This window comes from Lagopus leucura, unplaced genomic scaffold (genome assembly GCF_019238085.1).
Source record: "Lagopus leucura isolate 7727_CA_CO unplaced genomic scaffold, USGS_WTPT01 Super-Scaffold_100022, whole genome shotgun sequence".
Lineage (NCBI taxonomy): Eukaryota > Metazoa > Chordata > Aves > Galliformes > Phasianidae > Lagopus > Lagopus leucura.
Window position 1 is genome coordinate 3,236,646 of NW_024962275.1, and position 15,585 is coordinate 3,252,230.

The following is a 15,585-nucleotide window of genomic DNA, read 5'->3' on the forward strand; positions in this document are numbered from 1 at the left end:
CAAAGACCTTTAAAATTTGTGGGGAAAAGGAAAAAACTAACAAATGAGCACAAACCAGCCTGGAAACATCATGCGTTTCTTTTAACTTGTCATTAGCTTTCCGATGAGATTCAGAAATTTGTCAGCCTGAGTTCACCAGAAATGGGTTAGGAAACTGCCATCCTGCCCCGACTGAGAAAGATTTGATTAGCAAATCCCCCACTACATTCATGTTCTCACTTAAACCTTTGCGATACTCAGAAAGAACGGCTCAGCCCTGCACAGATTAGATGGGTTAGCCAGCAAATCCTGCTTTAGAGCTCATCCCCAGCAAAGACAGAACTTCCCGCTGAGCAGCCCCCTTCCTGCGCACAGCCCCATTCTCTGCACCCCAAAAATATCGCCGCTTTTTACCTCCCCGAAATGGATCTTACACTCGGGCTGCTCCAGTTTTCTGTTCCCTGCAATGCAGCCTAGACGGGAATCGAACCCTCAACCCCCAGAGCCTCTCTGGCGCCGTGCCGCCGTTAACGAGGTGGAGCAGAGGCGCCCCCCACCGGTCAGAGCGATACGGCCGTCATAAAACCTCCAGTGCCTGCGCTCTGATTGGATGGCGGCGATGAATACATTAACTACTCTGTAAACAGAAAGCATTTGCGTCCTTTAACGGAATCCACAGGATTTAAAACACTTGCAAGAGCTTAATTATTTTGCGGAACAGGTAAAAGCTTTTGCAGAGCGAAGATAAGGGCAGGAAATATTGCTCACCCTGTCTTGAAGAGGAAGCTTTCTTTGAAGGTTTAAATGGAGCCATAAGGAATTGCAGCAGCGTGTTGTATGAAAGGAGAGAAGGTTAGCACTCCCCTTGATAAGGATGGAAGAGGCCCCAGTGGCCTATACAACACGCATACGGTTAAGGCACTGCCACCTACTTTGTGGCATCTAACCATGTTTTTTCGCGGTTCCCCCCCCTTCTCAAACGAAATCCTTTTGCCCCTTCCTTAACGCAGCGATTTTCCTCCTCCCTGCCCCGCCAGCTCCTAACAGCAGTACGACGCAAAGCGCTGCTGAATCAACACGAGAAATGCTCGCAGGGGGAACGCAGCGGCTTCTCTGCTCTCACAAAGCACAGCCACGTCCTGCACTGAGGGAGCTTCACCAGATGGGGGGGAATGAACCGCTCCATGAAGTCACTGTAAGGAAAGTGATCACTTCCGTGCCGCGGTGTGTCCATGCGGGAGAGGTCTGTGCTGTAATTTTTAGCTATTATCAAGCAGGAGCTTGACAGCAAAACAAACTAGCAATTATCCACCTTATGGCAGAGCCCTTCAGAGGGAGCTCAGCTTGTTCATTAACAATCTGCAACCAGCAAAAGCTAAATCCTGCATCATCATTCAGCCTGCCCTGCACGTGCTGCACAGCGGGCAGCAGGAATTCCTCACAGCCCAAGGTCTCTGCGAGAGCTTGTACCAATGCTGCCTCTGCACAGGATACCTTCAGCTCACTCCTTACTTTCCTCAAATGCTCCTTTCTTCTTAGCAGCCATAAGCACAGCTGGTTCCCCTTCTCTCTCCTCTTCAGTCAGTACAGCTCCTACAGAAATACTTCCTTTTAAACCTGATTTTAAGGGAGGCTGCTAAGGAAACACAACAGCCCTGCCTGCAGCAGTGGGGTTGGAGCTTCATCAGCCTTGAGGTCCGTTCCACCCCAAGCCATTCTCTGGCTCTATGATGACACAAACACTGCACAGTACCACAGTTACCAACAAGCACACACAGAAAATCCCACCTTTTTATTACGGCATATGGCAGTTGTTTGGATGTGTAAACACTACGTGGCTATGACAAAAGAGGAAAGAAATACCAACGCTGAAATAGATACAGAGTCATGCCATTAGCAGTACAGTTTCATACGATGGATTTTTCCAAATACAAAAGTCTGGGGTTGTTTTTTTTTCTTTTTACATTGAAATAACTTTACAGTGTCGTGTGAGCTTCCTTTTATCCAGAAGGAAAAAAAAATAAAATATGCTGAGAACAACTACAAGCAGAATTCATTTTAATGGTTAACAGAAATGTAACTTTGCTCTAGAACAGCATCTATTAAACACACGTAACAAGAGGTAAGCAACTATACAGAAGGTAAGAGGAGATTTCACCACAGGAGTCAAGTCAGGGGCAGGAAGGGGGAAAATCTGGAACTGCATGGTTTTATTTGGTCACAAAGTTTGAGCTGAGTGTTTAAAATGAAGCACCCTTAAAGATGCAGTACTCCTATTTAAAACAATACAGAAACTTCCAAGAGACTAAAACCTACATTCTGAAAAAATAAAAAAATTAGACATTTAAAAAAAAAAAAGAAATCCACGCATCTCTAGGCTCATGACTTAACTTACTGTCACAAAGCAGGCTGGCAGCTCTTCCTTAAGCAGCAGCAGAAGTAATGCCACCATAAATACAGTATCTTTGGGTGCCCAACACCAGGCTGACACTCGTAACGCCGTGTCAGAACGATCCATTTGTCTGCCAAAAGATCAGGCAAGGAAAGGAGACACTGCACCTTTGTTTTTTTTATCCTCCCCACCATGCTGCCCGGTTCTAGCAAAGAGCTAAGACGTTTTCTTTGGGCCAAGACTAACAGAAACCACTTTATCAAATGTTCTTCAGGTTTCCTGCCAAACTGGATTTATTATTCTCATGTGGTTTTTAAATTTTTTATTTTTATTTTTTTTTTTAAAAACATTTCTTTTTTTCCTGACAGTCTCTCAAGTGATGCTGGAGCGTTTAACAGTCACTCTTCCACAGTTTAATTGTTTTGTCGTTTTCTAGAGCTGCTGATGCGATGATGTTTTCTGTCGGGTGGCAAGCTGTTGAGATTACAACATCTAAGCAAGAAGAAAAAGACACACAAGCATTATTTACAGCAGTGAGATCAGGTTCACAGCACACACTTCCGAAAAGGAATCTGTACTGCTGCTACATGTAACAGCATATGCTGCTACAGCATAGCCAAGTTGCTATTCCCTCGCTGCAGAGTTAAAAACACATTATTCAACATTCACTCTGTTTCTGGGATGGGAAGTTACGTGCTAGCAAAAAAGTATCCCTTTCGTGGGCTCCCCAGCTTGAGAGCAGCAGCTGGAATGTGTTCCACTCAGTATTTAGATAGCACTTAGCCTTCAGCAACTTGGTCTAAGTCTAAAAAACCAAAGCTTGCTGCCACTGCCTCAGCTTGCAATCAAAACCAACAGTCCTACTAAGGAATAAGCATGACTGAGTTTTGCATCACAATCCCTTCTAGTTCATGCAGATGGAATGCTCCTAAGGGACTGAAGTCCCAAGCAGGTGACATCTCAATGCACGCTCAAGTCTGCCTTCAAGAAACAGCCAACACAAACACAGACAACAGAAGCACGTCAGCTCTTAGCCTTCCAAGAGCTGCAGCTTCAGAAGGTGTCCGTAAGCAACTCCAAGTCATATTCTGAGTCGCTTAAATATCTTAACCAATTCTGAACTCAAGTCTCTGTTGCACACTGATTTCAAAGCTGTTACATCGAAAAAAAAAACAACATTTGCAATGACATAAAAGACTTTGTAAGAAGAAGTGAACATTTAGGGTTCAATCAAGCCTCAGCCAAGACCTCAGATTTAGCAGGTCTGACAGTGGAAGCAAGAAAACACCAATGCTAACACCAAAGCTCTCATTGCAAGCTGACATGAAGGATACTCTATCAATAAAGACAGAATGCTCTTTCCTACCTGTGTGCCCTTGTAATTTCTGTACAATCTCTTTTGTCTGAAGGTTCCAAATGTAAACCAGGTTGTCTTCTGAACCGGATACAATCCACTGCAGGGACAGAGGAAAGACATTTGAATCTCTTCATCCATATCCAACCGCTCCAAGCCGCCAAACGCTTCACTGCGCCACGTGAGCAGGAAGGCCCAACACCGCATGAGTGTTTGGTGTCTCTCAGAGCATTCAGAGCACACAGGCAGCAGAAAATGCTGTTCCATCTTTTCTAAAGGAGGCAAACTAAAGGAGTGAAAGACGCTGAGGGGGTTCGACACGAGAGTTCAGCCTCTGCTAACGCGTCCCACCTCCTCCATAGGGCACAGCGCTGCCCTCACACAGCAGACTGCTGCCTGCCGTCTCACCAGCCTTACACCCATGGAGAAAAGCAGCAGGAACGGCCCATCAGTACAAAGCAGCCCATATCAAACACTGACCTTTCCACCAGTAACGGAGAAGTTGGCAAATATGCAGTACTTCTCATTTTTGTGTCCTGTGTACGTCTTCAGGCACTGGAAGAGATGAGCCATGAGGCACAGTTGAGAAGCGGCTTTCTCACAGCCACAGACAAACTCTTGTCACAGCAGATTAAATACATCTGCCCAGGCTTCCCACCCTGCCAGCTTATCTAAAGGATGCAGAGGGCACCTCTGCCCTACTACCACATCATTTGGAGGAAAGAAGGAAAAGAAGAAAGCCCTCAATTTGTCACTTCCCCCTGAGAAAAACAGCAGGAGAAATTGAATGCTGACAGAAACACAGGAATACAGCTGCATTCAGTGCTTCAGGGCTACACAGGAGCACGAGCCTTTTTTCCCTCCCCCCCAAAAGGTATCTTTAAAAAAAATAAAATAAAATAAAGGGTTACAAATGCTTTTTTGCTGTAATACTCACTAAATGTAAAGCAAGGTCAGTAAGCACATATAAAGCCCAGATTCTCCTACACATTTATTTAAGCCTACAAAGCAAGGCAAGTTTCTGGTTTTTAGTTTTGCTTTTTACCTTTCCTTTGCTGTAGTCCCAAAGCTTAAGAGTGCTAGAAAAAAAAAGACAGAAAACCAAAGATTTAGTTCTTGTGTTTTTTCAGCAGTTTCCTAGTAGCAGACAGCTTCTCCACACCTGAGTTCTTAATGTCTACAAGGGGAACTTTAGCCTGACTTTGGAATGCAGCTTTAGTTAAACCCCAAGGTATCAGTTTTACCAACATGCCATTCATATTCTCCCCCATGAAAAGGCTGCATTCTTTCACAGGATAAGAAACCCACTTGAAACAGGGATGGCCCTACAAACTGTCCCCCTCCCCAGTACAATCACTGCCTCCAGCTTTTCAACTTTCAAGTCTTGCACTGGGATGTTTCACGCAAGTAAACAAAGGATTGAAGCCCTCACAAGACAACTCAAACATAAGCCAGATCAAGTAAGAGAATAAGCAAGCTACTGAATTTGATTTGGATATAACATGGCAATGAGTATGCATCTGTGCAGGGTCATTATCATGACAGGTGATGAGTAGCAAACTAAAGTTTCATCTGATATTCATTAACACTTCAAAGTCAGTGGATTTTTATTTACTTTTTTTAATACCTACTTGTCCAAAGTTGCAGCTAGAATGTATTTGCCATTTGGGGAGAACTTCACAAAAGACACAGGAGGGTTATCATCATCTGCAATGAAAATAAAGTGATTATTAAACAGGAACTATTAAAGCAATTGTTAAACAGTATTACTGCCTCATTGGCAGAGAATTTCTTTTGACAGAAATCTGTTGTTAAAAGCTTTGAGTTTTGCTCTCCCGTGGCAATTCAAGCAATACAGGTATAAGAACAGGACTGTTCTCAGTATTTCAATAAAAGGACATTAAACATTTTGCTCACAAGCATTTTAAAATCACCCTTTGTAACTGAACTTCCATTCCTTCCATCAGCACTCGTCAGAGCAAGAGCGCATCTGCAATAACATGGTTGTTAAAATGTACAGTATATCCATATGTATCACTGATCTGCAGTGCCAAGTCACCTTGTCTATAATGCTTTATAAGAATATGAAAGACTGGGAACACATGCCTTACAGGTGGTTTCCTTTTATTAGGCTTGCTCACAAGACGCCTTATGCTAACAGCCATCAGCAGTAAAAGCAGGCAGCTTGTTCAGTCCAACTGTTGCCATCACATCCAACAGCACCAACAACTTTGTTGTCACAGTTCTGAGCTGCTGCACAGCAATCATTACATAGCTGAACTGAACACCAGAAAACCTGGGAAGCCTTTCATCCAGCAGCTGGACACCAGAACACTCCAAGTTCCCACACACATGGGAGGACAGTTCCTATTAACTGTCATAGCTACAAACACAGCAGTGTCCTGATGGAACAGTACGAGGAAAAACAGGGCTTAAGGCAGTCCCTGCTCACTGCAATGCTGCAGCCTGCCTGTACCACAGCAGAACTGCAAAGAATGAAGCACAAACAAGAAGCTTTCCTACTTACCAATGAGTGTTTTCAAGCACTGTCCTGACGCTGTATCCCAGATTCGACTATAAAAAAAACACATGGGACTCATTACACCTCTATAAGCTTCATTATTAATAATGAATAATAATCTTTTTTCAAAGTGCAACAGATCTGAACACTGCAGCAGACAAAGAACCACTTACCAGAGTCCATCATAGCTACTTGACACTATCAGGGATCCATCACGATTAAAATGCACCTGTAACATTATAAAAGAGGGGGGAAATAACTTCACTTTCTTCATAAGCACCACATTTTTCAGCCCCACTGAAAGCCTTCACCTCCCAAAGCTGACATTGCGATTCACATGGATAAAAGTAGAGTCAGTGACATCCAAACAATGGATACGAATTTAGATGGGCAATAGGATCAGAACAAAATTCTTCCCCCCTACACCGAGTTCACCTGGCATGAATGGAAATGGCTGCTAGCTACAGCTGTACATTCAAGCATCAGGAACTGAAAGGCCTGTTTACTCAGAAGCTGAGAGCAGCACCTTAACATGAACACAGCCACTGTTCAGACACTGCTATAAATTGAGCAGCTAACCTGGGGACAACACCTTAAGGTTTTAACACAGAACTTCACCCCATGGATAGCCTCACATGTTCGGAGGCCAACTTACTGTCTTCAACTACACTGAAAATGCTGCAATTTAAAGTAATAATTACAACTAATGTACATTTATAAGTGTGAAATGTCTTCTAGGTCAAGTAGAACAACCAGAGCAATCGCATTACAGCAGGTATGGTTTAACACAACTGAGGTTCAATATTCTTTTTAGTGTTCCCTCCATTTCAAAAACATTAAGAGTTGAACACCTCCTCTTCCTTCATTTGAAGGGATATGATTGCAATCCAAGCCATTTTCACAAAATGAATTAACAAGATTGGAGTGCACTCTGAAACTACCCTGCTCCAGACCTCAGCAATTGCTTGGAACAAGAAAGCAGAAGATGTTCAGCAGTTCCAGGCTGCTCTCCATTCCTCAAGTGATCACCAGTCCATACCCCAGCATCAGACTGCCAGGCTCAGACACGACCAGCACATCACCGCTCACTGCTCCCCACACAAAACCACACAAACCTTACAGTTAAGGCACTTAATTTACCTCTCAACCAGCAATGCCCATCCACAAACCACAGCCCACTCACTACATTTTATAAGGGTATCATAACAAGAGCATAAGTATGTTAGTGTGCTCATTTATCAGAAAAGACTTACAGCTGAAACTGGGTCAGAATGAGCAGGCAATGTCTTGAGGCACTTCCCTGTCTTCACATCCCATATCCTCACGCTTTCGTCGAACTGAAGATTGAAGAAACACAGAACACTGTTCAAAGATACAGTTATTTGTGACCTGCAAGACATTACAGCTTGATGCAAGTCTAGACACACACACCTTCCTCAAGTTGCACTGCAGCTGCATCAGAAAGGCTGAGACATAAGCACTACACAGAGCAGCAATAACAGACTGCAAATAGAGTTCTCCCTTCCTCTACACACACAGAAAACTGCGTGTTAAGGATGGGTTAAAGGCTTGAGTGCTTCCCCAAGACAGCAATAACACTGCACAGTTCACCTAATTACAAGCTGTGTTTGTGGAGGAAGACACAAGCGAAAGAAGGGACGTGCAGCAATTGCTGTGCACAAAGGAACAAAAATCACTTACTGAGCCAGAAACGATGAGGTTTGATTGAGGGTTGAAGTTGCAGCAGAAAACGTAGTTACTGTGCCCCTTCAATGTCTTTAAGCACTTACCCTGAAATAAGATGCAGCAGAGTTAGATACTCAGTATGCTCTATAGCCATACATGCCATCAGATAAGCTGCGTGGTGCAGAACAAAAAGAAACCAATCTCTAACCATAGACTTAAACAGGCAGAGGAGCAGCTGAGGAAAAACAAAGGGAAGACTTTTTGCAGGGACCACTGACAAACTTTCAAATCCTTTGGGCAATTAAGGAAAACCAAACAGTTGAACACATCTTGTCAAATTTAAAGCAATTTGCTCAGTTTTCCTGTAACTGCAGAAAAAGAAGAGAGGAAAAAAAAAAAGCAAAGATAAATGAGCCTGTGATGAGAAGTTACAAATACTCTTCAGTTCCACCTGAGAGGCTGCTTTCAGAAATGAAACTTGAGCCTGCATTGTCATCTTAAGACTGAAACACTCCCAGAAGACAACCAGAGTCCTCATGGTACCCATAAGCATCGCTCTCATTCCAAAAGCATGCAGCACAAGTCACTGCCCATTCAGCCAGCTGCTTGTTTTAAGCAGCAGAGTGGGAGCTGCTACCCAAAGAGGACCAGTGTTTATAACTCTGTCTTCTCCCATCACAGCGTGTCAAGCTCATCTCTCAGAAGAACCTGATTTAAGGTAGCAATTCTAGGGAAATGGAAGGCAAATAGCAGTTTCTGTTCTTACCGAGCTTACATCCCATATTTTTAGAGTTTTATCATCAGAGGCAGAGACAAGAAGGTTGGAATCCGATGACCAAGCGACATCAGAGATACCCTAAAACAAAAGAAAACAATCCTCTTAGCTGTGTTTGCTTACTGACATGGGAAAATGGGAAACAGACTCCATGTTCACAGCTGAAGTGTGAAAAAATCAGCACTGGCAGATGCAAATCCATTAATTTGACTGGGTTACAGCTCAAACATCACTGACTTCTTCACATGGCTCTTACTGTGGCCACCAACACCCTTCCATGGAATTCACATACAGTGTATTATATAAACTAATCTGAATAAGTGGTTTCTCATCATGGCAAATAGCTCACTCCTTCTGGTCTGAGTTCCTGAGGCTGGAGGAGAACAGGACTCTACTGGTTTTTCATCTGGTGAAGATGAAGATCTTCACTTCTGAAGCTTCAGCACGTAACAAATTTTGTGAAACAAAACAGAAGAGTTTGGGAACTTGTGTTTTCTCTGCAGCTTTGGTGAATGAGTAAGTGTTGTGTTTGTGTAGCCAAAGCCACAAGGAAAAGTCAATCTCCTTACAAGGCAAGCCATCCTGCTCCAGGCACAAGGGAAAGAAGGAAGAGGACACAGCATTCACAAGGATTTTCACCCAATAAAATACTGCCCCTTGTAGGAGGCTGGTGTTGCTGACATGGAGGGACTCAAAGAGGCCAGGCAGTGTGCATGCAGGTACTTCATTATCAGCCTGCACTTCACCCACATTTCCAGCTTGACCTGGTGTCACCTCGGCAATTCCACCCCCAGGTTATTGCACAGGACTGTATAAACAAAGAGATACAAGTACTGACTGATGAAAAAACCTTCTGCACCAAAGGAGCCACAAATGGAAATGTCTAGATGAGGAAAAAGAAGGGAAAATGAATTCAATACGAGAAAACTCATTGCCAAGCACGCAGTGATCTCCTCATACTTACCAGCTTATGGCCAGATACCGTTTTTTCAAACTTGCCATCATATGCTCCCCAAATTTTAATAAGTTTGTCAGCAGCTGGAAAAGAACGTGCCAGTTAAGAGACATGCAGCACTGATGGACACATCAGGAGGAAAGGGATATGTGAGCCACGCTCCTGCCAAAGGCAGACAGCCCTCCCTCTCCACGCAGGCACAAGTGTGTAAGGCAGTATGGAACTGGTGAAGAACAGTTTCATACACACCACTCTCAGTGCAGCAACTGAGATTACATAAACTGCCTGGAATGCACAGTCTCCAGTTGCTTTAGTTTCTCTGATGACAAATTGAGCTTCTACTTTTGTTTAAGACTGCCAGTGGTAGAAGTACTGTTCCATGTGGAACACTGAAATGCTTTTGCCCAGAAAGAACAAAAATTACATCACTACCTGGAATGAATCAATGCCTGCAAAAACCCAAACAATACTGTCCATTTTAACTTGCAAAATGGGCCAGATAGAAGAGGGTGATATTGGACAGAGGTTGGAAAACTTTGGGACGGGGGAAAAGGTCTTTCAAAAGGATAATAGAACATAAAAGTGATTTATGCATGGTACACTGGCCTTACAAAGGCAATCTGAAGTTAAGCCAAAGACAAAAGTCATTCCCATGTCTGGAAGAAGCTTGACTGGGCCCCACCATCACATTCAACACTATTCTTTTTTAATTGCCCTTTCTTCATATATGGTTCCTCACTGAGGTTAATATAAGGACACTTGCTAAGGAAAGTTATCAAGCATTTTCTTGGTGGTAAGTGTTGCAAGAAATACCAAAAACTGGCAGGGGAAAACTCAATCTACCAACTGAGAGAGCAGCAAAACACCACGATCTGCATGTTTCACTGGGATAATCTAAGGCTGTGACTCGCTAAGAACCACAGGCACAGAAGCACAAGGGCAGTCCTTCACACCACACTCTACAACCCAGCCCAGCAGTGCCAAGTTAACTCCCACATTTCCCAGAGCTGAGTTTCACCTGCAGGTAGTGCACACAAAGTTTAATTTAAAAGCTTAAGATACACCTTCAGTGCTACAGAAAAGCACAAGGATGGGGCAAGAATCCCATCTGCTTTTGTCCCCTCGCTCAGTAAGATGACTGAACAGGAGAGGACTCTGATTTCTGTCACTTTCAGTGTGTTCCTAACTTAAAATCTTGGATTACCCCAAAGTCTGTCAGTTTTGGCACTGCTCCTTTTAAGAAGAATAAGGACACTTATCCCTTCTCCATCCAGTGAGGGTATCAGTTAAGACAAGCAGTCCTACAGGGCCCACATGTGCACATTTTTGAAGAGTAAGAAAGCAATACTCACAGGAGCTGGCTAGCCACTCTCCATTCGGACTAAACTTTACAGACGAGACTGCCTTTGTATGTCCTGCTAACGTGAACTTTAGAGCATAGTTTGGTTTCACTGGTGCAGGCTGGAAGAAAAATACATATGAATGAATTGAACAAATTCCCAATTTAGTTTCTCAGCGACAAGCTCAGTATCAGACTGGGTCAGCACACATCAGTGGAATGCATAAGTATTCCTCTTAACAAATTCTACTGCTTACATTCTTTTCCCTCTCCAAATTCAAAAAGCCCTCACTGGAGCCAGCACACCTTACAGCCACATGCAACCAAACTCATCCCTGATATGAATTCCATTCAGGCCAGCAACTAACAGATGATAGTAACACAACAGTCCAAGCACAGAGTGCTTGGCAGATTAAAATAAAACTTTTGGTACTGATCCGTGCAGTACTATTAAATGCCTGTAGTTCTTCTCCTTGTTCAGAATCAAACCACAGGCCAACACCCCCCCTTGTCCCCTTAAAGCTCTATTTTCCCAGCCTTTCATCATCTCTGAAAGCTTCATGGTTAGACAGCAATATCCCACCTGAGCATCTGCAGGCTTTAAAGAATCTGAATAACGACTGCAATCCCATTTTGCAGCTAGACCACAACTCCATCCATTCTCAGTCACCCACTGGCCTTCCAAGAACACAAACCAAGTCTCCATCACTTGAGCAGTATTTCCTTAACAAGGACTTAAAAAGCAAACCAAAAAACCAACCTAGCTCTATAGAAGAGGCTGCACTCCACCTGCTTTTCCCCTAGAACCTTTAGCACGCTTCCCTCTCCAGACAACAGCAGAGGCAGACATATTAAGTTCTTAATCTGTACTTGATTCAGTTCTCTAGTTGCTGCTTGCCTGGTGCACCTGCAGGTAAGTGCCATGTGCATTTACACAGGTATCATTCAGAGCCCCAAACACACCTTGCTCTGATTGGTTGAGGAGGAAGGAGTCGATTGTGTTTTGGTGGATTCTGCATCTGGTTTCTTTTCTTCTGTTGCCATGGTTCTGAAGCTGGCAAATGAGACTTATGGTGCTTGAAGGGGAGAATGAACGCGCTGCTTCACAAGGCAGCCCTTACCACAGGGAGCAGGGCTGCTCTGGAAACAAAACCCTGGAAGAAAAGCAAAACATTCACATTAGCTGTCAAAGAAAGATCAGCAGCAGCTAAAGGGACGAGATCAGCTTAACTGCAGATCTGCAGAAAACATGATGAAGAAGCATATTCTACATCTGTTCAGCAACGTGCTGTTTTCTGCCTTCAGGTCTATTAGTGTGCAAGATCAAGAACCCGAATACAGGACTTTTATCAGATCCAGGACAGCATTTTTCACTGTGTTCTGTGCCAACCACTAGAAAGAAAGCAGAGCAGCTTTTAGGTGCAGTGAAAGGGTTTGTCTCATATTCCTCAAAACACCTGAGAAACACTTGTACAACACAGCAAATGCAACACTTTGTATATAAGGCATTTCCAAAACTTAAAATCCCACCAGGTGGTTTTTTCATTTTTAGTTCAAATATTTCAGTCTCATATCTTTCCCTCTAAATGCTCTGAGCACCATTCCCCTGCCTGAGAGTTTCCTCTGCTTAACAGCAGCCCTGCATTAACCTCACCAGATCTGCTTTCTGTAGCAAAACCTGAGCAGTGCTGTGCCCTGCAATCAGGGCTGATGCTGCAGAGGGAACAACCACACTGCAGTTCAGTTCCATTTCAGCAGCGTAACAGAATAACCTCCAGTTCACACTCTAAGGATTTGCCCTCATCGTCCATTTGTGATATCCCATCTCAGGCACCATTCATTTTGCTTGTGCCAGCAAATCTGGAAGGAATAGCGCTCACTTTTCAAGCCACCACTGACATTTTGAGCATCTTGTCCTCAGGAGGGCACAGAGCTAAGTACCACCAGTCCCTGCTTGCTTTACAAGCACGCTGCACAGCGCAGACTCATTACTTACTGTTGGTAACAGCAACTTCACTTCTATAATGCAGACCAGATTCTTTTCAGCCTGAACTCATACGAGAACCGGAGCAAACACACAGCTTGTTCCCTGCACCCAGCTCTGCTCCAGGGAGAGCAGCACCTCTTCATACAAACCTGAGCAGGCAGCACCCTGCTGCACAGCACGAGGTCTTGCAGCATGCAGGCAGTGGGACCAGCACAGCCCCAGCTTCAGCATGCTGACACACTGCAACAGTGGGGAGACACTGGCCCAAGGAGGCTGTGGAGCCCCATCCTGGAGGCATTCAAGGCCAGGTTGGATGTGGCTCTGGGCAGCCTGATCTGGTGGTTGGTGACCCTGCACACAGCAGGGGGTTGGAACTGGATGATTGCTGTCATCCTTTTAACCCAGGCCATTCTATGAAATAACCCTTTCTCACCACACCCAAAGGAATGCTCTCAGCGAGAAGCCCGGGTAAACTCAGCAGGAAAACTTCCCGAGAGCTGGAAAAGCAGCCTGCAAGAGCACACAGCCACGTGTGTGCACGCACATCCAGGCGTGCACAGAGCCGCGAGCGGCCACAACAACTCCTGTGCTCACACCCGCGGGGCTGCACGCGCTCCGGCCCGGGGAGCAAAGCAGGGCAGTCCAAAGCAAAGCAGGGCAGTGCAAAGCAAAGCAATGCGAAGCAGGGCAGGGCAGTGCAGTGCAGAGCCGGCGCGCCCCCCCTCCCGCCTCAGCGCGGGACTGAGGGCGGTGGGGGAGGGAGGAGAGGCGGCGCCCCACGCGAGGCCGGCGCTGAAGGAACCCAGCCGGCCGGGATCTGCAGTGACTTACCGGGGGAAGGGGAAAGAGCGGGAACCCGGCACCGCCGCCTCCTCCACCGCGGCGAGGCGGGGTGCGCTGCCGCGGGAGGGGCGGAGGGGGGGAACGCGGCGGCGGCGGCGGCAGCTCCGGGGCCGCCAGGCGGGGAATGTGGCACGGCGCATGCGCGCTGTAGGCCAAAGGCTGCACAATGCCGCTCTCTCCCGGGAGCGCTACGGCGCGGCCCGAAGGCCAAAATGCATCGGCCGCGCGCTTTAAAGGGCCAGGCGCCGCCTTCCTCAGCCAGCTGGGTCTAGGTTCCCTCCCTTCCTCCCTGAGGTGGGTGCGTGCCCACGGCCTGGCTGCCCTGGGGAAGGAGGGGATGGAGGCACTGAAAGTTCACCCTTAGCCCACGTTGTTGTGAGGAGACTGAGGTAATCTGTAAGGTAAACAGTGCAGCAGGCTGATGGGTGGTCCACGTAACGCTGTAATAGCAGGTGAGGGTAGGTGTGAGGCTGTGCCCTGCCTAGGAAAGCATTCAGCTTGCATGCAGACATTCTCCTCAAAGCTCAGTGTGTGTTTCGGTGCTTTTCTGGAAAACAGTGGGGTTTTTTTCTGAACCGCAACCCAACTGCCTTCAGTTAGAGGGAAGAAAACCAAGAGACACGTGTCGTGTGCTGGCCCTGTAACACAGGAAGACCTGCGGGCTCCAAAAATCCTGGTAGCTGCTGAGGAAGGAAAAAGCTGAAAAAAGCTGTGGTGTGGTGAAGCCAAAGCCCTTCTCCAGCCTGGAAACCCACAGCCTGCAGCATTAACCCTGCCCTGCGAGCACAGGGAAAACGCAGACATGGAACTGTAAGAGATGCTCCATCCACACTACGCTGTTAGGGAATAAATCCAGTTTACTTGGTGGACTTGGTGTATAGTCTTTGTTCTTAAACAATAAATAGCACAAATCAGCAGAGTAATGCTATGTATTTATGCAGCTTTCTTGTGATAAGGGTAGTGTGGTTTTGTTGCTTTGACGTAGGAGACGAGCCTGTATTTCTCTGTTGTGCCTCCTCTCGCTATGGAAGCTTTTTTGCCTGATATTTTGTATAAATATTAATCCACATCTATACTGAATAATACCTTTCTGGAACTGGAAGTTATAGTTTCAAATACAAACGGTAATTGTAATCCTAAACAACCCCTTTGCCTCTGAGTGTCCTGGATTTATCTTTAACAAACGTGACGTTTTGTAAGTCCCATTTGGCAAAGTATTTAATCATGTGCTAAACTGGGTTTTGTGACCAAAAAAAAAAAAGGCAGCTCAGCATGCAAAGACATTTCATTGGGACTACATAATGTGAGCACCAGGGAATCTGCATGGACAGCCCGTCGCCTTGGGATGAAATTTAACTTGTGGGTTATGAGTCATCTGTGAGGGTCCTTCTTGCTCTGCAGGCCATGCTGCCACAGCTGGGATCAGCAGGATGTGATCTCTGTCCAAATTCCCTCTCTGTGAAAGACTGGGCCTTGGCAGGCTTCTCTTTCACAAAGTCTTTCATTCCATTTGGTTCCAAATAGCCTGAACTTGGTGATCTGCCAAGTATACTGGAAAAGACACCTGTCTGTGAGGCTTCTGGGGGGGGAGAAAAGCTTCCCATAATGTTGAAAAGGGAAGGGAAGGGAAGGGAAGGGAAGGGAAGGGAAGGGAAGGGAAGTCCATGAGTGTCTCGGATGATAGGGAAGTGACTGCTTTCAGTGCTGATGTGAGCCCTCTGGATGTCTTTAAGAATGTCAGGAACAGATCCAAG

General features: G+C 45.6%; 1 protein-coding gene and 1 non-coding gene across 2 annotated transcripts; one reads left to right on the forward strand and one right to left on the reverse strand.

Annotated features, from left to right (window-relative positions):
• The first annotated feature begins 809 nt into the window (after positions 1-809).
• On the forward strand, positions 810-937 carry LOC122184444. Its single transcript, XR_006180558.1, has one exon. It is a non-coding gene; the product is annotated as a U6atac minor spliceosomal RNA (small nuclear RNA).
• An 800-nt stretch (positions 938-1,737) lies between these two features.
• WDR5 (WD repeat domain 5) lies at positions 1,738-13,909 on the reverse strand. Its single transcript, XM_042879292.1, has 14 exons — positions 13,820-13,909; positions 11,965-12,155; positions 11,015-11,123; positions 9,672-9,745; positions 8,699-8,788; positions 7,948-8,037; positions 7,500-7,583; positions 6,420-6,475; positions 6,253-6,299; positions 5,357-5,432; positions 4,771-4,804; positions 4,206-4,280; positions 3,738-3,825; positions 1,738-2,863 (listed from the first exon to the last, which is right to left on the reverse strand). The coding sequence occupies exons 2-14, from the start codon at positions 12,043-12,045 to the stop codon at positions 2,763-2,765; spliced, it is 1,005 nt and encodes a 334-aa protein (XP_042735226.1). The 5' UTR covers positions 12,046-12,155; positions 13,820-13,909; the 3' UTR covers positions 1,738-2,762.
• Positions 13,910-15,585: the final 1,676 nt, after the last annotated feature.

Excerpts from the sequence above, each read along its gene's own strand:
- WDR5 (XM_042879292.1), bottom strand. The coding sequence starts at position 12,045 with ATGGCAACAGAAGAAAAGAAACCAGATGCAGAATCCACCAAAACACAA. Across the intron at positions 7,584-7,947 it reads ACCTCATCGTTTCTGGCTCA|TTCGACGAAAGCGTGAGGAT; the intron begins GTAAGTGATTTT and ends TTCAATCTTCAG. Across the intron at positions 6,300-6,419 it reads AGTAGCTATGATGGACTCTG|TCGAATCTGGGATACAGCGT; the intron begins GTAAGTGGTTCT and ends TTTTTTTTATAG.